At 37.4% G+C, this 27,090-nt stretch overlaps 1 protein-coding gene across 1 annotated transcript in view; it reads right to left on the reverse strand.

Annotated features, from left to right (window-relative positions):
• The window catches only part of LOC105488276 (MAM and LDL receptor class A domain containing 1), a 1,027,522-nt gene that overhangs the window by 975,674 nt on the left and 24,758 nt on the right, over positions 1 to 27,090 (reverse strand). Inside the window, exon 2 of the mRNA XM_071070419.1 lies at positions 24,723 to 25,015. Within this exon, the coding sequence (XP_070926520.1) occupies positions 24,723 to 24,786 (64 nt within the window). The 5' untranslated portion in view covers positions 24,787 to 25,015. The remainder of the gene's footprint in view (positions 1 to 24,722; positions 25,016 to 27,090) is intronic.

Genomic DNA, 27,090 nt, shown 5'->3' on the forward strand with positions numbered 1-27,090 from the left:
CTTTCAAAATTATGAAATAATTTATAATGTTCTGACAAGAGAATAATATAGCATCCAATGCAGTCTTATTAACTGGAAAGCATCTGATTTTTGAACAGATGTACTATCCCTTTTCAACCACCTCCAGGGACTAATTCAGAACCACAGGGTGTAATTTGAAGGAAAAGGAGAGTACTTTTTTCTTAATAATATCACAGTTTCAGCTTGCTCTGCTGCAATTTTGGGAAAAGGACAAAGAAAAATTGTGCTATTTGTATCCCAGCAGCAAAAACACCTGAAGCCTTCATAGGGCTTTTGTCTGTTATTATTTTCAACCCAACTGTAAAGATCCGGAAAGATCAACATAGTGTCTAAAGTGGATAAAAACAGAGTGAAACTGAGTTTCTAATGGGGCGAACATTCAACAAAACACAAGATTCATGACCTTTGCAGGTTCAGCTAATAACACAGATTTCTACAAAGAAAAAGTAGAAATTGCACTCTTTAGAATGAGCTCTTCAGAGGAGCCTTAAATTGTTTCCTGTTAATTTCAACCAGAACAATCAGAGTAAACAGATTGTTGACTTACCTTTGGTAAGATGAGCACACCTATAAAGACAAATAAAGGTGAACTTCAGCTGTTAGTAGCTGTTTCTCAAAGAAAACATATGTTTATTGAACAGCTATGTCTCCTTAATCAACAGCATGAAGGAGATATTAGGTAGCCCTGATTATAAAGCACAACTTTAAAGCTTAATTATTCTTGCAGGGCTTCACATCCCCCAATTCTGACACAGAATCATTTATTAACTGTACTTTACCCTGTGGAATATATTACTCCAATGACTATACAAATGTTACAGAATTCTTCATGAAGGCCTATAAGATAACATTCCCTCAGACCCATGTATATAAAAAAAAGAATATATTCTATTAAGAAAATTATTTCTTTTTATCCTGTGATCATTAAAGATCATGTAACACCATCATGAGTCATCATGAAAATGCAAATCAAAATCACAATGGGATACCACTTCACATCTACTAGGACAGCTAGAACCAAAAAGTTCAGCTAAGTGTTGAGAAATACGTGGAGAAATTGGACCCTAATACACTGCTGGTGGGAATATACAATGGTGCAGCTCCTTTGGAAATCAGCCTGGCAACTCCTCAAATGATTAAACATAGAGTTACCATAGGATCCAGCAAGTCCACTCCTGGAGATGTACCCAAGAGAAATGAAGACATGCCATGTGCAAGTGTTTATGACATAATTATTCATATTAGCCAAAATCTGGAAACAAACTATATGTTTACATGTTAATGTATGGATAAACAAAATCTATATGAATAATATAAAATATTATATATGAAGGAATAATGTAAAATATTATCCATCCATAAAAAAGAATGAAGTTCTGGTAACATGCTACAACATGGATAAACTTTGAAAACATTACGTTAAGTGAAGGAAGCCAGCCACAAAAAAGAATACATGCTTAATATTTCCATTTTATGTAAAATCCTAGAATAAGGAAATCTATAGAGACCAAAAATAGATAAGTGGTTGCTTATTGCTGAGGGGTAGAGGATACTCAAGGATAGAGAGGAAAAGCCAGGTTGTGCAGGGTTTATTTTTGGGGTGATGAAAGCTCTAAAACTGACTACAGTGGTAAGTGTATGTATTTATGAATATACTAAAAACCACTGAATGATATACTTTAAATGTGTGAACTGTATGCTATGTGAATTCTATCTTAATGAAGCTGTTATTTAATTAAAAGGAAGAAAATCACAAAGCATATTTTAGCTCCTACTTTGAAGGAGTCAGAATCAAGGTTCTGCACAACTTTGGCAAAATGTATAAACTTTATAGATTGCTTTTTTCCTTTTCTACTTCTATTTCAGGTTCAAGGGGCACATATAGAGTTTTGTAGGTAAATTGCATGTCACTGAGGCTTGTGTGTAAATGATCCTATCACCAAGGTAGTCAGCATATTACCTGATTGGCAGCCTTCCAACACACGCCTCTCTCCCACCCTCCCTCCTCAACAGCCCCCAGAGTCTATTGCTCCCATGTTTGTATCCATATGTGTTCAATGTTTAGCACTCCACTTATAAGTGAGAACATGTATCATTTGGTTTTCTGTTCCTGATTTAGTTCACTGAGAATAATGGCTTCCAGTTGCATTCATGTTGCTGCAAAGGACATGATTTCATTCTTTTGCATGACTGCATAGTACTCCATGGTGTATATATACCATATTTTCTTTACCCAGTCCACCCCGATGGGCATCTTGGTTGATTCCACATCTTTGCTATTGTGAATAGTGCTGCAATGAACATACATGTGCATTTGTCTTTTTGGTGGAACAATTTATTTTCCTTTAGGTATATACCCAGTGATGAGACTGCTGGGTCAAATAATAGTTCTGTTCTAAGTTCTTTGAGAAATCTCCAAACTGCTTTCCACAGTGGCTGAACTAATTTATGTTTCCGCCAGCAGTATATAAGCATTCTCTTTTCCCCGCAACCTTGCCAGCATCTGCTATTTTTTGACTTTTTAATAATAGCCAGTCTGTCTGGTGTGAGGTGGCATCTCATTGTGGTTTTGATTTGCGTTTTCTCTAATGATTAGTAAAGAATATTTTTTCATATATTTGTTGGCTATGTGTGGGTCTTCTTTTCAAAAGTATCTGTTCATGTCCCTTGCCCATTTTTTTATTGGAGTTGTTTTATGCTTGTTATTTTGTTTAAGTTCCTTACAGATTCTGGATATTAGGCCTTTGTCAGATGCATAGTCTGCAATTACTTTCTCCCATTCTGTAGGTTGTCTGTATACTCTATTGATATTTTCTTTTGCTGTACAGAAGCTCTTTAGTTTAATTAGGTCTCACATGTCAATTTTTGTTTTTGTTGTAATTGTTTTGGTTTTGTTGTAATTGTAATTGTTGTAATTAGTCATACATTCTTTGCAAAGTACAATGTTCAGAATGGCATTTCCTAGGTTTTCTTCTAGAGTTTTTATTGTTTTAGGTTTTACATTTAACTATTTTTTTTTTTTTATGAGACGGAGTCTCACTCTGTCGCCCAGGCTGGAGTGCAGTGGCCGGATCTCAGCTCACTGCAAGTTCCACCTTCCGGGTTTACGCCATTCTCCTGCCTCAGCCTCCTGAGTAGCTGGGACTACAGGTGTCCACCACCTTGCCCAGCTAGTTTTTTTGTATTTTTTTAGTAGAGACGGGGTTTCACCGTGTTAGCCAAGATAGTCTCGATCTCCTGACCTCATGATCCACCCGTCTCAGCCTCCCAAAGTGTTGGGATTACAGGCTTGAGCCACCGCGCCCGGCCTTAAGTCTTTAATTTTGTCTTCATTTTTGTATATGATGAAAGGAAGGGGTCCACTTTCAATCTTCTGCATATAGCTAGCCAATTATCCCAGCACCATTTATTGAATAGGGAATTCTTTCCCCATTGTTTGTTATTGTCAGCTTTGTCAAAGATCAGGTGGTTGTAGGTGTGTGGCTTTATCTCTAGGTTCTCTATCCTGTTCTATGGGTCTGTATGTCTGTTTTCATACCAGTACCATGATGTTTTGGTACTGTGGCACTGTAATATAGTTTGAAGTCGAGTAGTGTGACACCTCTAGCTTCGCTCTTTTTGCTTAGGATTGTTTTGGTGATTCGGGCTTGTTTTTGGTTCCATATGAATTTTAAAATAGTTTTTTCTAATTACGTGAAAAGTGTCATTGGCAGTTTGATAGAAATAGCATTGAATCTATAAATTGCTTTAAGCAGTGTGGCCATTTTATCAATATTAATTTTTACATTTGTTTGTATCATCTCTGATTTCTTTCAGCAGTATTCTGTAATTCTCATTGTAGAGACTTTTTACCACCTTGGCAAGCTACATTTCTACTATTTTATTCTTTTTTTTTTTTTTTTTTTTTTTTTTTTTTTTTGAGACAGAGTCTCGCTCTGTCGCCCAGGCTGGAGTGCAGTGGCGCTATCTCGGCTCACTGCAAGCTCCGCCTCCCGGGTTTACGCCATTCTCCTGCCTCAGCCTCCCGAGTAGCTGGGACTACAGGCGCCCGCCACCTCGCCCGGCTAATTTTTTTGTATTTTTAGTAGAGACGGGGTTTCATTGTGTTAGCCAGGATGGTCTCGATCTCCTGACCTCGTGATCCGCCCGTCTCGGCCTCCCAAAGTGCTGGGATTACAGGCTTGAGCCACCGCGCCCGGCCACTATTTTATTCTTTTGTGGCTATTGCAACTGAGACTGTGTTCTTGATTTGGCTCTGAGCTTGAACTTTATTGGTGTATAGAAATGCTACTGATTTTTGAACACTGATTTTGTATTCTGAAACTTTGTTGAAGTCATTTATCAGTTCTAGAATCCTTCTGGCAGATTCTATGAGGTTTTCTAGGTATATAATCATACTGTCCGCAGAGAGAGATAGTTTGACTTGCTCTCCTCCTATTTGGATGACCTTTATTCCTTTCTCTTGCCCAATTGCTTTGGCTAGGATTTCCAGTACTATTTTGAAACAAAGTGGTGAAATTGGACATCCTTGTGTTATTCCAACTTTCAAGGGGAATGCTTACAGCTTTTGCCCATTCAGTATGATGTTGGCTGTGGTTTTCTCTTAGATGGCTCTTATGATTTTGAGGAATGCTCCTTTGATGCCTAATCTGTTGAGAGTTTTTAACATGAAGGGATGCTGAATTTTATTGAATGCCCTTTCTATGCCTCTTGAGAAGATCATGTGATTTTTGTTGTTAATTCTGTTTATGTGATGAATCACATTTATTGATTCATATATGTTCAACCAACCTTGCATCTCAGGAATAAAGCCTACTTGATCATAATAAATTAACTGTTTGATGTGCTGCTGTATTCAGTTTGCTGGTATTTTGTTGAAGATTTTGTATCTATGTTCATCAGTGATACCAGCCCAAAGTTTTCCTCTTTTGTTGTGTCTCTGCCAGGCTTTGGTATCAGAATAATGCTGGTTTCATAGAATGAGTTAGGGAGGAGTCCCTCCTCCTCCATTTTTTGGAATAATTTCAGTAGGATTTCACATCTGGTACAATTCAGCTGTAAATACATCTGGTCCAGGGCTTTTTCTTTAGTAGGCTTTTTACTACTGATTCAGTTTTGGAATTTATTGTTGGTTGACTGAGGATTTTAATTTCCTCTTGTTTCAATCTTGGGAAAGACTGAAAGAATTTACTCATTTCAAGAATTTATTCATTTCTTCTAGGTTTTCTAGTTTGGGTGCATAGCAGTAATAGTCGCTGGTAGTTTTTTATTTTTAAAATTTCTGAGGGGTTGGCTGTAATGTCACCTTTGTTGTTTTGTTGTTTCTGTATTTATTTGGATTTTCTCTCTTTTTTTCTTATTAATCTAGCTAGTGGTCTATCAATTGTGTTTAATCTTTTGAAGAACAAATGTTTGGTCCCATTGATCTTTTGTACAGATTTTTGTGTCTCAATATATCATTCAGTTCAGCTCTGATTTTGATTATTTCTTCCTTATGATAGTTTTAGGGCTGGTTTGCTCTTGTTTTCTAGTTTCTTTAGGTGCAGCATTAGGTTGTTATTTTGAGATTTTTCTAACTTCTTGATATAGGTGTTTAGTGCCATAAACTTTCCTCTTTAACACTGCTGTAACTGTGTCCCAAAGATTCTGTTATGCCGTGTCTCTGTTTACATTTGGTTTCAAAAAACATTTTTATTTCTCCCTCAAATACTGTTTTTTATCCAAAAGTCATTTAGGAGCAGGTTGTTTAACTTCCATGTAATTATATGGGTTTGATAGATCTCTTTGGTATTGATTTCTGTTTTTATTGTGCTGTGGTCTAACAGTGTGGTTAATATGATTTCAATTCTTTTGAATTTGTTGAGACTTGCTTCGTGGCCAAGCATGTGATTAACATTAGACTTTGTGCTGTGTGGAGATAAGAATGTATATTCTGTTGTTGTTGGGTGGAGTGTTCTGTAGTTGGTTATCAGGTCCAATGAGTCAAGTGTCAAGTTTCAGTCCAGAATGTCTTTGTTATTTTTGTGCCTCAAGATCTAACACTGTCAGTGGGATGTTAAAATGCCCCACTATTACTGGGTGGTTGTCTAAATCTCTTCATAAATCTATAAGAACTTGTTTTATGAATCTAAGCACTTCAAATATATATGTACACTTGGGTGTACATATATATTTGGGATAGTTAATCTTGTTGGATTGAGCCCTTTATCATTATATAATTCTCTTCTTTTTCCTTTTTCATTACTGTTGGCTTAAAGTTGGTTTTATCTGACATAAGAATAGCAAGCCCTGTACCTTTTTGTAACCTGTTTGCTCTATAAATCTTTCTCCATCCCTTTACTTTGAGTCTAGGGGTGTCATTACTTGTGAGATGGGTCTCGAAGAGAGGGTCTTGCTTGTATATTCAACTCGCCACTGTATACCTTAGCCAATTTACATTCAGAATCAATATTGAGATGTTAGATTTTGATCCTGTTATCATACTGTTAGATGATTGTTATGTAGACTTGATTGCATAGTTGCTTCATAGTGTTAATGAGCTATACACATCAGTGTGTTTTTGTGGTGGCAATTATTTTATTATTCTTTCATTTCCGTGTTTAGCACTCCTTTTAAGACTTCTTGTCAGGTAGTGCTCATGGTAATAAATTTCCTCAGCATTTGCTTCTCTGAAAAGGATTTCCTCTCTCCCTCGCTTATGAAGCTTAGTTTGGCAGAATATGAAATGTCTTCTATTTAAAGATGTTGAAAGTAGGCCCCCAATCTCTTCTGGCTCGTAAGGTTTCTGCTGAAAGATCTGTTGTTAGCCTGATGTCATTCCCTTTGTAGGTAACCTGCCCCTTCTTTCCAGCTGCCTTTAAGATTTTTTCTTTGCATTGACCTTGGAAAATGGTGACTATGTATCTTGGGGATGGTTATCTTACATAGTATCTCACATGGGTTCTCTGAATTTCTTGAATTTGCATGTCAATCTCTCTAGTGACACTGGGAAAAATTTTGTAAATTATATCCTCAAATATGTTTTCCAAATTGGTTACTCTCTCTTCTTCTCTTTCAGAAATGCAAATGAGTGACAGGTTTGGTCTCTTTATATAATCCCATATTTCTTCGAGGTTTTGTTCATTTTTTGAAATTAAGTTTTCTTTATTTTTGTCTGCCTGTGTTGCTTCAGAGAAGTGGTCTTCGAGCTCTGAGATTCTTTCCTCAGCTTGGTCTATCCTGTTGGTAATGCTTACAATTGTATTTTGAAGGTTCTTTCTCATTCGTGAATGCTGATGTTCCTTTATCCTTTGGAATTGCTGTCCTGTGGGTGGGCTTTTTGCTTTTACAATCTTTATTGACCTTGAGAGTCTAACTGTAGTGCAAGTTGGGTATAGTTGAATGGCTTCCTTTCCAATGCTTGGAGAGAAGCAAAGCTCAGCTCTGCACTCCTGGCCTGTGTGCTCTAATCCAGGGTGGCTGGGACTGGGTCCATGGCTCTGTCTTCTGGTCCCCCAAGGTCAAGCCCCAGCTAAGCTGGAAGGGCCAAGGTACTCCCAGACTGCCGGCAACAGCACTTCATAGGAAACAACAAGGAAGGGCCGTGGACATAAGTGCTCCAGCAGGGACAGCAGGAGTGCAGCAGACGGGAGGCAGTCCAGCAGGGGTGCCACAGGCAAACGTGCTTTGGAGGGATGGTGGTGGGGCTGCAGGCAAACATATTCCAGTGGGAGGCTGTCAGCAAATGTGCTCAGTGGGGCAGCGGGGGCCGCTGCCGAAAGCACAATGGCGGTGGCTGTTGGCAAAAGCATTCCAGCAGGGTAGCAGAGACCACAATGGATGTGTCCCAGCATGTTCAGGCAGGGACTCTGGCAGGGGCTGGCATGCACATTACACTCATCCCTGTCCCATGGGAAACAGCCCTGCTTTCTCCAGGTCAGGCAGATTACATAGGTCAGAGCCGCCCATTCCTTTAGAGCTGTTCAGGGCCTGGAATATGTCCCAGCACTCAGCAACCCCATGCGTGGTTCCCAGCTTCCTCCACCTTCACTCCTGGCATCTGCACCATCTCTACACCCTCTCTCAGTGTGTTCTCTCAGATGATCTGTTTGGAGTATGCCCATCTACTCAACATTCTGGTCTGTCTCGTGGAAGTGTCTAGCCAGCCATCTTACCCAGGTCCCTAGATTTTTAAAACAGTTATTTTAACCTAGCTTCATCTTCCATTTCCTAACCCTTATACTTCCATCTCTCCTCTCACAAACCCGTTAAGCCTAACGTTTTCACTTACTTATTTTGCATCTAATTATTCTCTAGATAAACTTGTACACTGCCTCATTTTTCTCTCTGGAATGATGTGTACTATTAATTATCAATTAAACTTGTTATTATTAATTTAATTAAGCTTTGTTCTTTTAACCAGTTGGCTTGGGCAAACCTGGTCTTATAGTAACAATATATACCAGATTTGAAATTTCTTTTTCAAGGAGAGAAAAATTAAAATGTATGTAAAAATTTAATTTGTTGAGTTTCACCTATTTGAAAAATCTAATCTTCATTTAATTACAGAGCAATGTTTTACCTTTTGTGGCTTATTTTTTAAGAAACTGGTTAAGTCTGTGCTATTTCAGGGATTTCTTTATATCTGAAACAGAAGGACTGAAGAACTGTCAAAAGTATTTATCTGAAAGCAACTGATAGATTGCTTAAACTACTGTTATTTTTGCTGTGTTATTTCACACATTCATTTTTAGCAGGCAATGCAAAATGAGCACAGCCTTCTTAAAATCAGTTTTCTTTCATTCTAAAAGTATTGTGTAAAGTTAACCATACCCTTCAAGTAAATGTATAGTGTATAAAACTTCAATGGAAGACAGATTGACACAATCCAGTCCTTTCTTAAAGAAAATGTTACCCAAGGATATTTTAGTCAAAAATGTGAACCTACTCATTGCCACACATCAGTTCTTGAAAATCAGACATCCCTTCCAGGATTCTGGCAGAAAGCAGGAAAATCTATGAACTTCACAAAAGTAAACAGGAACAAAACAATATTTATTATCATATTTTCTTTAGTTTGTCGATTTCAGTCTCATATCTAATTTCATAAAAGCATGATGCAGAGATTCTCCTGAAAAAAAAAGTAATTGATCCTAGTTACTAAGTTAGACGGCACACTTATAATTTTGATTTTTCACCCTATCAGAGTAAAGCTTTTAATATCACTCAGTCACTTGTGCAAAAAATCTTAACACTATCAAAAATCCAGTTAACACACTCCCTCTGCTGGTTAACAGCTGTCTTCCTCAAGCTTAAGGACATCCTAGCTCATCATCTCTTCCTTGAATATATGGTTCCCTGACACACAGATTTCCTATGTTATACTTCTTTTTAAAGAACCAAGTTACCTAATTCAGCTATGAATGAACAGGTAAATAAAAACTTCTTTAAAAATAGATTTTTTTTGAATGGCTTATTACTAAACTAATGCTAACTACAAAACCTTCCTTCTTTCTAAATTCAAACCGTTTTTGAGAAATTTGATAGCACTGAATATATTTTTACCCTCCTCTCTTTTATCCTTCAAATTAATCTGGTGAAAAATACTATTTTTTCTTCATTTACAATGATCACTTCTAAAAATGATTACTACAGTTTTACTGCTTCTTAAGATAGCTAACTACATAACCTTTGATATCATAGAATACTTCCTAAAATATTTGGAACATTAAATGTAAAAATTAAAATGCACACAAAAAAGTATTAATTGCATTCTATCTATTCAAAAGACTCATTGTCAGCTAATTAATGTACAATATCTTTATTTTATTGCTTCAATCTCCATCCTGACAACTGCCTTCCCAGTCTAGGTCACAATATTCCTCCATTTCCAGTTATTTCCTGGCTCTGATGCTTATAATTACACCAATACAAGGAAAGTTTCCCCAAACCAGGAAAATGTCCCTAAACCAAGATAATAATCTCACTTCCTTGCCCATAAATCTATAGTCATTTTGAAAAAGAAAGAAAAAAAAAACACATAGTTTATTTTCTCCATTTGCTTTTAAGGAAGCTGTAAATCCCCTAAAATTAGTTACAAAATTTTGCCTCTTTATATATATGTATACATGTGTATATCCTTCCTCTGGAGAAAGGGTTGCATGGACTTCATTCAGTTATCAAAAAAATTAATGACACCCCTCCAAAATATGAGAACTTATTTCTTGGCCGGGCACGGTGGCTCACACCTGTAATCCCAGCACTTTGGGAGGCCGAGGTGGGTGGATCATGAGGTCAGGAGATCAAGACCATCCTGGCTAATACAGTGAAACCCTGTCTCTACTAAAAATACAAAAACAAAATTAGCCGGGCGCGGTGGTGGGCGCCTGTAGTCCCAGGTACTTGGGAGGCTGAGGCGGGAGAATGGTGTGAACCCAGGAAGTGGAGCTTGCAGTAAGTGCAGATCACGCCACTGCACTCTAGCCTGGGCGACAGGGCAAGACTCTGTCTCAAAAAAAAAAAAACAAAAAAACAAAAAAAAAAAAAAAAAAAAAACCTTATTTCTGTGTCTGCATATACCTTGCCCTGCTACACATACAGGTGATGTATATCCTTATTGGATAGGTCCAATATCCTTATTGGACCTATGCTCTGCTAAGTCCTATGCCTGGAATGGCCTCCCCTTCCACACTCATCTAGCAAAGTCTGTCCTTCCTTCAGGACACAGTAAAGTAACACCTTCTCCATGATGCTTACCCCAACTACTCTAGCCCATATTGGACGCTATACTTTCTGAAGTCCTATTACACTTTAAACAATGGCACTTTATTTTAGCACTTAATCATTCTCTAATTATTTTCCAATTATGATCTAATAACAATTTCCTAATATTTATTTCATAAGTATTGATTTTATTTCCCCAACTAGACTGCACATATCTTCTTCGTATCCCTTAGTATGTCTTTTTCATTCATTTGGTTGTGAGTTTCCTATGGGAATTCCCATAGGAATTTCCTATACCCATTCCCAATGTCCAGCAACACACCTAGCACAGAGATTCCCTAAATGTTTGATGAATAACTATAAATTCTCTGAAGGAAACTGATACGGTTTGGCTGTGTCTCCACCCAAATCTCTTGAATTGTACCTACCGTATTCCTACATGTTGTGGGATGGACCCACTGGGAGTCAATTGAATAATGGGGCTTCCCCCATAGTGTTCTCGTGGTAGTGAGTAAGTCTCACAAGATATGATGGTTTTATGAGAGGTTTCCCTTTTCGCTTGGCTCTTATTTTCTCTCTTGCTTGTGACCATGTGAGATGTGCCTTTTGTCTTCCATCATGATTGTGAGGCCTCCCCAGCCACGTGGGGCTGGGACTGTGAGTCCATTAAACCTCTTTTTTTTTTTTTTTAAATAATTACCCAGTGTCAGGTATGTCTGTATCAGCAGGGTGAAAACAGACTAATACAGAGACAAACATCTCATTATTATGCTTCCTTCAATTTACAGGTATTCAAATAATATTTATGGATTTAAAAAAGATTTTGTTAAAATACTCACAATCTAAGCTTTTCCTTACTTGGAAAATAAAACAAGAGGATATGCCACAGCATGTCTTGGAAGTTATAAGCACTAAATACTTCAGACTCTAAGGAAGATGCATAGTTCCCTACAAAATATTTATAATTATACAGGAAAAGAAATGGACAAAAGAAAACCCAAAATCTTAGTTTTATGGGGATAACATCCATATTTTCCATACATGATGTCAGAGCCTGATGGTAAGTTTTCCTATTACAAGATATAAAGTAATGTCTCATTACATGGTTTTCTCTTTGGCCTCAATGGAACAGTTTACTGTCTCATTAGAGGCTATCCAATATAACACAATTTTTGCATTAAAAAGATACAGAGGTGAAACAAAAAAGGCAGAATGCAAAATACCTCAGTTCAAGTTCAAAAACTTGAATGCATTAATGAAAAACAAAATAAACTAGTTGTTCTCAAGCCTGAACACCATTCAAATTAACTGGAAAACTTTCAGAAAAAATACACATACCAGGATCCCAACCCCAGACTTAATTACCGTAAGGTGAGGTTTACATATTTTAAAGCTCCTCAAGTAATTATTTTTATGTATATAATTTCAACATTTATTTTAGATTCAGGGGGTGCATGTGCAAGTTTCTTATATGTGTGTATTGTGTGATGCTGAGGTTTGGGGTACGATTGATCTTGTCATCCAGACGGTAAGCATAATACTCAACAGATAGCTTTTCAACTCTTCTCCCTCCCACTCCCACATCTAGGAGTCCCCCATATCTATTGTTGCCATCTTTATGTCCATGTGTATCCAACATTAAGTTCCCACTTACAAGTGAGAACATGCAGTATTTGTTCCTATGTAAATTACATGTTCCTATGTAAATTTACTTAGGATAACAGCCTTTGACTGCACCTATGTTACTGCAAAGGACAGGATTTCATCCTTTTTTATGGCTGCATTGTATTCCATGTGTACATGTACCACCTTTTCTTTACCTACCCCTGATGGACATCTAGGTTGACTCTATGTCTCTGTTCTTGTGAATTGTGAATAGTACTGCATGTGCCTTCTTGGTAGAATAATTGATTTTCCATTGGATATATACTCAGTAATAAGACTGCTGGGTCAAATGATAGTTCTATTTTAAGTGCTTTGTGAAATCTCCAAACTGCTTTCCACAGTGGCTGAACTAATTTACATTCCCACCAGCAACATACAAGCATTCCCTATTCTCTGCAGCCCCACTAGCAAAATCATTGTACAAAAATCAGCAGCATTTCTATACACCAATAACATTCAAGCTGAGAGCCAAATAAAGAATGCAATCTCATTTACAATAGCCCCCAAAAAATAAAGTACCTAGCAATACATCTAACCAAGGAGGTGAAAGATCTCTACAAGGAGAACTACAAAACACTGCTGAAAGAAATCACAGATGACCCAATAATTGTAACATAAGGTTAGATTTGAGAACCTCTGCCATGAATTTAATGAAAATTGTATCTCAACAGTGTTTTCTGGGATAAATAATATAACATAATAAACTTTAAATTCTGTAATATATATTCCAGACATGAATGAGAAAAATGAGGGAGGGAGTTATGAAGGGAAACAGGGAAAGGAAAGACTAGAGGAATCACAGAGGAAGAGAAAGGTAAGAGAGATATGATATGGTAAAACTCAACCTTAGCCATCCTCAGATCAACAATTAGAAAAAAAATATAGCTCTAGAATTTTACAGGCTCCCAGATATTAGTTAGCAGGATACTGGCCCTTCCAAAGATCATTTAATTAAATTGTCTCATAAGTCCTTTATTCCAAAGTCCCTTGATATTCACATGTGGTTCTCAAATATAGCTGATAACGGATGCAATTCAGATTTTTCTTTTAACTATAATTTTCCTATTCCACTCCATAGGATTCTGATTCAATAAAACCACCATGGGGTTCAAAAGTTTATTTCATAATAAGTTTTCCAGGGATGTTACCATCAGGATAACTGATCTAGATTATTAGGTAATGAACTCCTTGAGGGTAAGATCATGCCCACTTCAGGGTTTCTCAAGTACAGCATACTAAAATGTTAATGCAACCCTACTGTATTAGTCTGTTTTCACACTGCTGATAAAGACATACTGAGACTGGGCAATTTACAAAAGAGGTTTAATGGACTTACAGTTCCACATAGCTGGGGAGGCCTCACAATCACAGCAGAAAGCAAGGAGGAGCAAAGTCACATCTTACATGGATGGCAGCAGGCAAAGAGAGAGAGCTTGTGCAGGGAAACTCCTGTTTTTAAAACCATCAGGTTTTGTGAGACTTATTCACTATCACAAGAACAGCACAGGAAAGACCTGCCCCCGTGATTCAATCACCTCCCATTGGGTCGCTCCCACAACACATGGGAATAAAAGGTGAGATTTGGGTGGGGACACAGCCAAACCATATCACCAACCATGTCATCTACTTAGCAAATCAGATTTTTGAAACAGGGGAGGGTGTCTTGAGATTGTGTATTTTTAACAAGCATTTCCAAGGGATTCTATGATTAGGGAAGTTTTGGAAACACTGAACTAGGGGGAAATAAATGCAATCTAGGAATAACCAAATAATATTTAGACCAATAAATACACAGAAGCAGTTAGTTAATGTAGATTGAAAGGTATGAAAACAGTGCCTCAGATGTAAAAAACAAGGAAGACACTATTTCACCAGAGCATATGGGAGAGTAGTTAAGAAGCATAGCTTTTAATACTAATCATTCTCATTAAATCTGCTTATTCCTTCCACTTCAATTAATGATTTGAACTGGCTAACAATAAAACCACAAATATACTGATATCAAATAAAACAAAAATGCCAATTTATAAAGATGGAAGGTAGAAATTACATCCAGAAAACTCTGACTAATGAACACTACCACAACTGAACTCAAAGCTTTGCCCTGAGCTTCCTAGCAGCCTAAGCAAAGGGTAATATGATATGTTACACAACTCTCATTGTCTAGTAGAAGAAATCACACCAGTTCATCAAGAGAAACAAATATTTTTTAAACCTGTGTGTTAGAAAAAATTTGTCCCAAGGGTCTTAATAGAAGGAACATTGAGAAGGTAATGGGCCATGACCTCTAAAGCAATAAAGAACAAAGAATGTCATTCAACATATGGCTATTTTTTATATCAAAGCCTTAGTAAAAACAAAGGTCACAATGATTTTGTAATGCTATAAGGACTTCTGGTAACTTCCTCCAACAGAATAATGATTAATATCACATAATAACTCAAGAAATCTTAAGAATTAAGTTCATTAAGCCTGTAGTTTCCGAAATTAATTTTTCTGCTAAGAAATGGAAGTTCCTATACTGCTAGAACCTCTGAATTGGGACCAGGAAACTATATGTAGAACAAATGATTCTCAGATGATGGTAGAGGCACCACCTCCTAGAAATGTCAGTCAAAAGTCAGTTGCTGGCTGGGTACGGTGGCGTACATCTATAATCCCAGCACTTTGGGAGGCTGAGGTGGGTGGATCATGAGGTCAGATCGAGACCATCCTGGCTAACACGGTGAAACCCTGTCTCTACTAAAAATACAAAAAAAAAATTAGCTGGGGGTGGTGGCTGGCACCTATAGCCCCAGCTACTTGGGAGGCTGAGGCAGGAGAATGGTGTGAACCCAGGAGGCAGAACTTGTAGTGATCTGAGATCGTGCCACTGTACTCTAGCCTGGGTGACAAAGCAAGACTCCATGACAAAAAAAAAAAAAAGTTGCTGCTGCTTCAGTTGCTCTGTTTCGAGACAGCAGAAACTAGCAAGGGACTGGCAGGTACACAGTTGAAGGTAAGAGGAACCATGGTCTCTGGGATCAGTTTGTCCAAGTGCAGCCCATTCCCTTTGGTAGCCTGCTAGAAATGCATATTCCTTTGACCCACCCCAGAGCTGAGGACTCCTTCTCAGTGGTGGAATAGAGGAATCTGTATTTTAAGTAATACAATTGCACAATAAAGTTTGAAAACCTCTATACTAGCTATTGACCATATTAATGGAGAAGAAGGAATAAAAAGATAACTTAATATGAAAAGTGACATTCCTGGCCAGGCACAGCGGCTCACGCCTGTAATCCCAGCAATTTGGGAGGCGAAGGCAGGTGGATCACCTTAGGTCAGGAGTTTGAGACCCTCCTGGCCAACATGGTGAAACCTCTTCTCTACTAAAAATACAAAAATTGGCTGGGTATGATGGTACACACCTGAAATTCCAGCTACTCAGGAGGCTGAGGCAGGATAATCGCTTGAACCCAGGAGACAGAGGTTGTAGTGAGCCCAGATCACACCACTGTACTCCAGCCTGGGAGACAGAGCAAGATTGTCTCAAAAAAAAAAAAAAAAAAAAAGAAAGAAAACAAAGAAAAGAAAAGTGACATTCCCGACTTGAAATATAACTATGGGGGAGGCCTGCTGGAGGAGTTTTCACAAGGAAAGTCAAGATCTCTTAGCAATTTCAATTGTTTCAGCCCTCAAACCAGAAATCAACTGAAAGTTGCATCATGCATGATGAATAATTAGTTTCCAGCACCTTTCAGCTCCAGGAAATGTCCTAATATAGTATCAACTGGCATCCCAGACCTGTGCTTCCAAATTTAATCATCCTTCCTCAGAAATCCTTCTTAACACCAGAGCCAGAAGAGAATTTTTAGTTCATCTAATTAAATTTTCTCAGTTAAAAAAAAAAAATCTGAAGGTAAGGTCATGCCCAAGGTGACACAGCTAATTTTGGCACATAGAGCTCAAAACATCAGGTCCCTAATACTACCATAGCCAGTTATTTCTATTACAGACTTGCTAATTCAAATTAAAATCATTGGTTTTTTAATGAAAGGCAGAACCTAGGGGTTATGAAAGCAAGAACTTAATTCTTTTAATATACTACTTTTTATATACTAGGAAGATACTGGCCTGTCCCCCTTAAATGTTAATTTTTTAAGGGAGGGGATGGGACTTGGCTTAATACTAGCTTTGATTTTGGTTTTTGTTTGCTGTTTGTCATGTTGTGTTTTGGTTTGAGCGATAATATATTTGCTGATCCAGCCAATATCTTTACCCAGACTCCACATTTATCAGGTTACCACTTTGAGTGGGAGTGAAATACAGGCCTTTGAAAAAACTGACCCTAAAGGGCTTCTTGTTGATCCGGAGTACTGCCTTGACATTTGTGGTATAACGTTATAAAAGTCCGGATGCCTCTGCATCAAGCAGAAACCTACCCCATGGTAAAAAGAGTTCCTTCCTGAGATTTTCTAACAATACTTCCCAGCCTTCCTGGTGTGAATTAATCCCGCCTATAAATGAGTTTAGCCCAAATAACCTAAATATAGATCTAACCCTGAAATGATACATTTTGACCTTATATTCAATACTAACACAGAAAGAAATAACACTTTTTCACTAGAGTTTTTATCTACTACTGTTATTCAGAAGCCTTCCTAATGATCTACAAATCTGCTTCTAAAAAGATGCTTTCGAAGTGAAAACCTCAAAGTAAACACTAATTATTTTTCTGAAACTTTTCATGAGTATATATATGTATGTATATACACTTTTTCTTTTTCCTTCAACTTACATTTATCTGTGCATCAGCCTTGTTAGAGGTTGATTGGAGTGGTCTTAAAAGCCTACTAGTGGAAGCTCTGAGTAAGAGAAAAGATTAGCACACATCTCGAGAAAACAGGCTTAGCAAACAACTCCTGCACTTACCAGAGGCTGGGAAACTCTGATGGGAAGTGCTGTTTTACCTGAGATTCTATTCCGGGAAAGAAAGTGTTTACTAAAACTTAATGCAACTAACACTGTGAATAGATGTGCCTTGTTTAGATTTGTGGAATTTTTAAAAAGTTATCAAATGGGACAATCATAAAGAACAAATTCCACCCAAAAACAAAGTTGAAGTTTGGTGTAATTTCTATCGTCATGATGCAACATTTGTAAACTACTATAGATGCAACATTTGTAAACTACGATAGGTAGAGACATTCTTAAGAATTTTCATTGATTATGATTACATTTTTAAAAGACCCCTTACACTATATCTCCTGAAGGAGATATAGCCAAAATAGAAGCCTTTCATCTATTGGCCATACAATGCACATCAATTAATTATTTACTAGATGGAATGCATTGTTTTCTGTACCACCAATTGGAAAGAATTCTTTGTATTCATTCAAACATTTCCTATAAGTCTTCTTTGATTCTAAGATTCAGAATACAAATAACAATAATAATAATAATAATATTTGAGTTTATCCTCTCTGGAGTCTGTTGACATGTAAGAAAATAACTACAATTCTTCGTGGTAAGTGCTAGAAGATGTTTAAATGCAAACAAGCCTTTGAAATAATTGACTCCTTTCCTAGGATGAAAACAGATTTATTTCAAAGCCCTCTCCAAACTGAGGTTTATAGGATGAAGATTTGTGCAACTCTGAGAAGGCCTTCCCAGCAAAGAAAATGCAAGACTATGGATGCAAAGGCAGGCTTTAGCGTGCTGAGATGACGATAAATATTTTGGTACATGTGTTTGTGTGCATGTGTGTGTCTCTATGTTTGGAGTGGGAATGGAAAGAGATTAGGGCAGAAAAATAGAAGCCAGATTCTAAAAGGGCTTATATGTTCAGTGCTCTATGCAATGGCCTTTTTCTAAAAATGTATTCCATAAGTGCTGGGAGTTACAGAGAATCAAAACTAAAAGAGTGGGTGAGTGGATGTGGGGACAAAGATAATGAAAAATATATACAGTATAGTTATCTGACTGTTACATGTGATAATCTGTAGAGTTTAACCAGAAATATGTCTCTGTTTCTGGAGTTAACATATCTGTGGACAGAGGTTTGAAGCAATTCTTAACTTTTAGAATCATAGTGAATTTATTATAAAACAATAAATTTTGGAATGTTTTAGGGCCAATATCTATGCTGTCTTGAAGTTAGTGTTTATGCTTTCACTGAATTTAGATGTTTCTATCCCTTTTTATCTGTAGTCTCTATCTCTGTTCCACATTTTTATCTTCTACATTCTGACTTCTACCCATGTCCAGCTGCAATGGGGCTTCAATGGGTCCTAAGCCATTACTCTTCCTTAGCAGCACGTAGAGACTTCTGTAAAACAGCTCAGGTGCATGTCAACTGAACACTTGTCTAAAAATAAAATAAAAATACATAAATATGAATTGAGTGCTTTAAACACAGAACTATAAACAACCAATGCTAAAAACAGAACAGAAATATAAAAATGCAATTTGTAAGGGCTTTTCAAGGTCTAAGAGAAGTAGTGCTCATAGAATATAGATTGATGAAAATATTGACTTCCAATCAGCCCAATCAGTCCACCATCAATTGTCCCACTTTCAAAGTATGAGGCTATCCAGAGCAATGAAGCAAGAGAAAGAAATAAAAGTCATCCACATAGAAAGAGAGGAAGTCCAACTATCTCTTTTCAGAGAGATATAATTCTACGCCTAGAAAACCCCATCATCTCTGTCCAAAGGCTCCTAGAACTGATAAACAACTTAAGCAAAGTTTCAGGATACAATACCTACTAATAAAGCTTACCAAGGGGGTAAAAAATCTCTACAATGAGAATTACAAAACACTGCTCAAAGAAATCAGAGATGACACAAACAAATGGAAAAACATTCCATGTTCACGGAGAAGAAGAATCAATAATGTTAAAATGGCCATACTGCACAAAGCAACTTACAGATTCAATGCTATTCCTATCAAACTACCAACATCATTTTTCACAGAATTAGAAAACAAACTATTTTAAAATTCATATGGAACCAAAAAAGAGCCAGAACGGCCAAAACAATCCTAAGCAAAAAGAGCAAAGCCGGAGGCATTACAGTACCTGACTTCAAACTATACTGTGAGGCAACAGTAACCAAAACAGCTTGGTATGGTATAAAAACAAAAACAAAGGCCAATGGAACAGGTTAGAGAACCCAGAAATAAAGTTGCCCACCTAAAACCATCCGATTTTCAACAAAGTTGACACAAGCAAGCAATGGGGGAAACTCCTATTCAATAAATGGTGCTGAGATAACCAGCTAGCCATATTCAGAAGATTGAAATTGAACCACCCTTTCCTTTCACATACAAAAATCAACTCAAGATGGATTAAAGACTTAAATGTAAAACCTAAAACTATTTTTTTTAAAGCCCTAGAAGAGAAGTTAGGAAATATCATTTTGGACATTGGCAAAGAATTTATGAGTAAGTCCTCAAAAACAATTGTAACAAATACAAAAGTTGACATGTGGGACCTAATTAAACCAAAGAGCTTCTGCACAGCAGGAAAAACTATCAAAAGAGTAAACATAAAACCTATGGAATAGGAGAAAATATTTGCAAACTATGCATCCAACAAGTGTTTAATGTCCAGAATCTATAAGGAACTTAAATGAATCACAAGCAAAAAACAAACAACTGCATTACAAAATGGACAAGGGACATGAACAGATACTTCTCAAAAGAAGACATGCATGTGGCCAATAAGCGTATGAAAAAGTGCTTAATGCTAATCATTAGAGAAATGCAAATAAAAACACAGTAAGTTACCATCTCCCACTAGTCAGAATGGCTATTATTAAAAGTCAAAAAATAGCAGATGCTAGACAGGCTGCAAAGAAAAATGAATGCTTATATACTGCTGATGGGAATGTAAATTAGCTCATCAGTGAAAAAAAGTAGTTTAGAGACTGGAAAGCTGTTTGAGAATTTCAAAGAACTTAAAACAGACTACCATGTGACCCAGCAATCCCATTACTGGGTATATACCCTGAATAATATAAATCATTATACCATAAAGACACATGCATGGCATATGTTCATTGCAGCATTATTCACAATAGCAAATACATGGAATCAATCTAGATGCCTATCAACCTATCAATGATGGACTGAATAAAGCAAACATGGTACATATACACCATGGAATACTACTTAGCCATAAGAAAGAACAAAATCATGTCCTTTGCAGCAACATGGATGGAGCTGGAGGCCATTATCCTAATCTCAATAGTGCAAGAACAGAAAACCACATATTCTCACTTATAAGTGGGAGCTAAACATTGAGAACACTATGAACACAAAGACAGTAACGACAGACAGTGGAGCCTACTTGTGGGTGAAGAGTGGAAGAAGGGGGAGGGAGGGAGGAGAGTGAAGATGGAAAAACTACATATCAGGTACTATGCTTATTTCCTGGGTGACAAAATAATCTGTACAGCAAACCCCTACAACATAAAATCTACCCATGTCATAAACCTGCATATGTATCCCCTAAGCCTAAAATAAAAATTGAAAACAAAAAGTGAGAGGCTATCATTCATGGTTGACTTCCAGGTGTGTGTTAAACTGAAGCAATTTGTCATTAGTCCACTAAAGAGGTTTGAAACTACATCTGATTATTACTTCATACTACGGCTATTGAACTGTCATTGGATGATTAAACAGGTTTAGAACCAATTTTGTTCGTTTACTGGCTGCCAGGAGCATAGAACAATCAGTCTTTTCCTTAAGTTTATCTAAAGACAAACCATATTCTAAGACTTTTGGCTCCATGACTTCCCAAATCACATCAGCATGGGCTAAAGACCCATAATCTCCTCTCGTAGCTAAGGTGTCCTCTGCCAAGTTTCTGAAATGATTGCATTTCTTCCTGGCCATAAAACTGATCAGAGTGGTAAGTAAACTTCACGTGAAAGAAATAGCTCTAATTTAACACAAACTCCTAAAAGACAATTGAGCCATCCACTTGTCCCTGACACAAATCAGCACAAATGCCAAAAATATTGCCCCTTTAGCAGCAACTCCTGCTCCCTAACATCAAAAGATCACATCTTCTGCTACCACCTGGTCCACTTCGATGACTGCCCAACCCTTAGCTAAGCCTCCAACAAAAAGATAAATGGACTGTGGTTCAGCAAGTGTAGAAGAGGCTCAATACCAAAATCAGTAGGTCCCTCAAAAGGAAGGAGGCCATAAACCAGAGAGAAGTTCTAGAGAGATGTTCATCTCAGAATATCTGCTCTTTACAACCCTGATGGAATACCAGTGTTTGACTAAATTAGAGAAAGCATGGTGTTCTGCCTCATGCTCAGTCCTTGCGTATCCATCCTGAGTTCCAGCAGACCCTCTAAGTCTGGGTCCACCGAAAGACTTCTTTACAGTTACAACCCCTTAGTAGAAATTCCATTATAAAATACTGAGAATCTTAAGGCAGTAAGTTGTCAAATAAGCTTTAGAGATTTAGAGGATTTTGGATCCTACCTTTCTATCATTTTCTGTCCATTCTTACATTATTAGTAGAAACAAATTCAGCTTCATAAACTGCTACTAGTTTATCTTGCCAATTAATAACCATTAAATATTCTTGTAACTTAACAGTACAGGAGTCACCAATGTCATCAGTCAAAATAACCCATCATTTTGCCAAGTCAATGCATGGCTCGTCAGCCAAATGAATCCTCCACCACAGATCAGTATCCAAACCTATGGGTACGATGCTCGTCGGAACAGCTTTGTGCAAATGATACAGAGATCTCAACTAAATCCTGTAGGTGATATAAAAGCAGCATTGTGAAAAAATTACAGAAATGAAAGCCTAAGTTAAATTACTCTCAAGCCCATGATGTTCCTATAAGTCATTTGCAAAAGGCTAAGCAGGACTATGAGCATAAATATGCTCTATATAGTTATTCAAGTGAAATAGAAAAGCCATTTTCTGGCCTAAAGCAGCATATAATTAAACGGTAGAAAGTGAACGAACAAATTAAAAACTAGATACTACGTAAAAAGAAAACCTAAGTATAGCTAATACAATTACTCATCCTTCAGTTCTCAACTCAAATACCAGTTCTTCAGACAAGTTATCTTGACCACAATCAGTGTATTCTTGCTCTCAGAGAACTGTTATGACCTCCTTCATCTGGTATTCCCAGTTGTTGTTTTATGTACATGCAGGATTACTTGATTAATGTCTGCCCCTGCACTGGCCTGTAATCTCCATGCAGGTGGAACCCATGCCTGGTTTTTGCTCACTATTGAACCCTCAATATCTAGTCTAATCCCAGCACCTAGTAATATTTCTCAATATATATTTATGAATAAATGATTGATGTAAAATGTCTCCATTATATTTTTATCACTAGTTATAACTCTGAAAAAGTATGGAAAAAATCCACTAGTGGACTAATATTAACTTATTAGGAAATCATATGTGATGGTTAATATTATGTGCCAACTTGACTGAACTAAGGGATGCCCAGATAGCTGGAAAAACATTATTTCTCAGTGCATCTGTGAGCGTGTTTCCAAAAGAGACTATCATTAGAATCAGCAGACTATGTAAAAAAGATCTGTCCTCACCAATGAGTGTGGGCACCATTCAATGCCTGAACAGTCAGAGCCTGAAAAGAACAAAAGTGTGGAGGAAAGGTGAGTCCTCTGTCTTCTTGAGCTGGAACATTCATCTTCTCCTGCCCTTGGACATCTCAGGGCTTCTGACTCAGGACTTATAGCAGCACCCTACCCAACCCTTCCCACCCTCTGTTTCTCAGGTCTTCAGAATCAGATTGAATTATACCAAATACTTTCTTTGTTCTTCACTTTGCAGATGGCAGATAGTTGGACATACCAGTCTTGCAAGTGCATAAGCCAATTTTATATATATATTAAATATTTTGGGTGGTTTGTTATGTAGTAATAGGAATTGGAACAGCTACCATATAAGGAAAAGTAGATGGGTTAGACATTTTATTATTGTTTAAATTTTTAATGTATATAATTTATATATATCATATACAACAAATTATTATATATAATTTAATAATATATAATTTTATATATGTGTTATATTTATATATGTATAGAGATACACACACACACATATCTCCATCCTATTGGCTCTGTTTCAATAGAAAGCCCTGATTAATACATCCAGAAAATGCCACTCCCCTCTCTCTCTCTTTGCCTGTATTTCCTGAGCATCCTAAAATGTGGACTAGAAATACCTAACCATTTATAGCAATAGAAATACAAAGAAAAAATTTAAACAATAATAAAATCTCTAACCAATCTACTTTTCCTTATATGGGAGCTGTTCCAATTCCTACTGCTACATAACAAACCACCCAAAACTTAGAAGCATAAAGCAACACTATTATATCATGCACAGGTTCTTTAGGTCAGGAATTCAGACAAAGCAGAGTGCACTTGGCTGTTTCTGCTCCAAGATATTTACAGCCTCAGCTGGAAAGACTAGAAGGTTGGAGGCGACTCAATTCCTTGGAGCCAGAATCACGCAGAGGCAACTTCACTCACATATTTGGCCATGGGTGCTGGTTGTTGACTAGAACCTCAGCTCAGCGGTTGGCTGAAAACCTACCAGTAGCCACTCAAAGAGGGCTAATTTGGATTTCCTCACATCGGAGTATCTGAACTCTAAGAATGAGCATCCGAAAAAAAAAAATCCAGGCAGGAGCTATGGCATCTTCTATGATTCCTCTTCAAAAGTCACATGGCCTGGCTGCACAGTCCCCAGCCCACCCAGATTTCAGGCCGTGGAGTCACTGACCCTAGCACTTAGTGGGAAGGTGTCAGACTCATGGTGCAGGGTGGGGAAAGCTGCTGTGGCATTTTTGGAATACAAAATCTTCCACATTTTGCTTCGGTTACCAAAGAAGGCTACCAAGTGAAATGCCAAACATCATCTTTAAGCATAATTTGTCACCCAAATCTTGTCACTTTGTGAATCTAAGAAAATCTATGAATTGTGCATTTCTGAGGCTTCTTCATGGCCCCTATTGATAACTTTGCTTTTGTATTAGCTTTTAGCAGAAATGCAAATCCTAAAGGAATTAAAAACTGAAACCCTGACAGAAAAATGGATAAAGGTAAATCACCATTGGAAGAAGAAAAAAAAAGATTAATAAACATGAGAAAACTATCAACCAAAATGTACAAAGTAAAACAATAAGATGATTTTTATCTGCCAAAATAACTGGAAAATGACAATGTCAGCAAGGATTCTATTACAAATGCTGACAGGAAGGAGTATTAGTTATCTACTGATGTGTAACAAATTATCCCCCAAATGTAGCAAATTAAATATTTATTATCTTACCATGTCTGCAGGACACGAATCCAGGAATGGCTTCGCTGGATGGTCCTGGCTCATCAGCTCTCATGAGGAGGCCATCAAGATATTGGCCAGGGCTGCAGTCATCAGAAAGCTAGGTGAAGATTGAAGGATCTGTTTGCAAAATGGCTCACGCTTACAGTTGTTGACTGGAGAACTCAAGTCCTTGCTGACTCTTGGCGGGAGGCTTCGGTTCCTCATTCACCACGTGGACCTCTCCTTAGTGATGCTTACATGTTCTCATGATATGGCAGCTGGCTTCTCCCAGGGCAGGAGATCTAAGAGGAAGCAAACCAGATGCCATCATGTCCTTTATGACCAGTCTGTGTTTCTGTAACCGCATGTTGGTTTACATAGGTTGATGCTATTCATTATGAAAAGGACTACACAAGGGCATAAATACCAAGAGGTAGGTATGTTTGGCATAACCACCAATAAGTTGGCAGAGTCACTTTGGATAGCAATTTTACAACATGTATCAAAAGACTTAAAAACGTTTTATTGCAAAAAAAAAAAGTGTGTGTGTGTATATATGTGTGTGTGTGTATATATATATATAAAATATATATCTCCAGGGTAGGCAGATTCTAGAAATGGAAAGCTCATGGTTTCTGTGCTTTACAGGGGATGAGGAAAAGGCAGAATGGACAGTGACACTTGAATGGGTATGGAGAAGGGAGGCAGCAGAATATATTTCTGAGGATTTGAAAATGTTTAAAATTAGATAGTGGTGATGGTTGCGTAACTTTGTGAATAAACTTTAAAAACAGCTGAATTGGAAAAAACGTTTTATAGCACAAAGTTAGCACTCGAAAATATTTTTGTTGCAGGAATTGTTACCAGTCATGAATCCATACAGGTCTGAGGCAACCTCAATTCTTGCCTCCTCAGAAGAAAGAATTCAACTGAGAGGGGTAGGGCAAAAGGAGAGACAGAGGCAAGCTTTAGAGCAGAAGTGAAAGTTTATTAAAAAGCTTTAGAACAGGAATGAAAGGAAGGGAAGAACACTTGGAAGAGGACCAAACAGTCGAGTTGAGAGATCAAGTGCCCCATTTGACCTTTGAGGTAGGGTTTTATATGTTGGCATACTTCCGGGGCCTTCCATCCTTTCTCCCCTGACTCTTCCCTGGAGGTGGGCTGTCCGCATGTGCAATGGCCTGCTAGCGCTTGGGAGTGAGCATGCACAGTGTCTTTACTGGAGTTACATGCACGCTCACTTGAGGTGTTCGTCCCTTACCAAATGTACTTAGGAGGCCATATACCAATTAAACTCTGCCATTTGGCCTCTTAATGTGCATGCTTGCGCCCACTCACCCTAATCCTGAGATCTTATTGGGAACCTGCTGATCACCAGTTTCTGGTGTTTTCTATTAGGAGGCTGCCTTTCCCTGGCACCAGCTGTGACCAATTATTATTTTAGAAAAATAGTGTAACAACGGTCTGACCACCACCTGATGGTCGCCTGATATTCCTGGTGGGGGTGGGGGGCCTCTCCTGACCTGCTCATTCCTGACTAGTTACCTACTGTAACAGAATTATTAAATGAATAAATAATCCAGTAGTTCCAATTCTAGAAATCAACTCAGAAGAAACAATGAGGTGAAGATGACAAAAATGTATACATCTATATGGTCATTATCCATTATTTGTAACTAAGATGAAGTGGAAGTTGAACCAAATGGGCAAATAAAAGTCATTGAATAAATTATAACACATTATATCTTGATTATTTTGCAGCTATTAAAAATTAAATGTCCAAAAAATTTTAATATGGTCCTGATATAATGTTAAGTGAAAAATGAATAAAGAAAAAAATATAATTAAATATGATTCCAATCAGTTGTATCCATATGGCAGAATAAAGAATGCTGGAAGGAAATATAATAGAGTTAACAACAGTTTCCAGGTTGTGGGTTATAGGTAGTTTTTCTTCCTTCTTTCTGCTTCTCTGTACTTTCATGTTGTTGATATTGCCAATGTGTTGTTTTAATAATTGGAAATATAATTTAAATATTCATTTATTACTTTTCCTCCCAGTGTACTTTCTTCTTACCAACTCATGCAGCCCTGTACAACTTTAGCACTAAGGTCATAACTAAACTTCTGCATTTTCCTATCATGTTAATATTGAAATATTATGCATATGGAGAAACTATATTCCTTATCCTAAGATCTACAATGACTAGAAAGTCATCAATATACATAGCAACTTATCAGACTATATTTTTGCTATCATAAATCTGGGCTGATTTTATTTGCACATCACAAAACTTGCAGCATAAGTCACAGCAATCACTGCTTGAGTAAATATCAGATGATATTACTGCTTGAGTAATATCATTTGGAGACAAAC

This window comes from Macaca nemestrina, chromosome 9 (genome assembly GCF_043159975.1).
Source record: "Macaca nemestrina isolate mMacNem1 chromosome 9, mMacNem.hap1, whole genome shotgun sequence".
NCBI classification, from domain to species: Eukaryota; Metazoa; Chordata; class Mammalia; order Primates; family Cercopithecidae; genus Macaca; species Macaca nemestrina.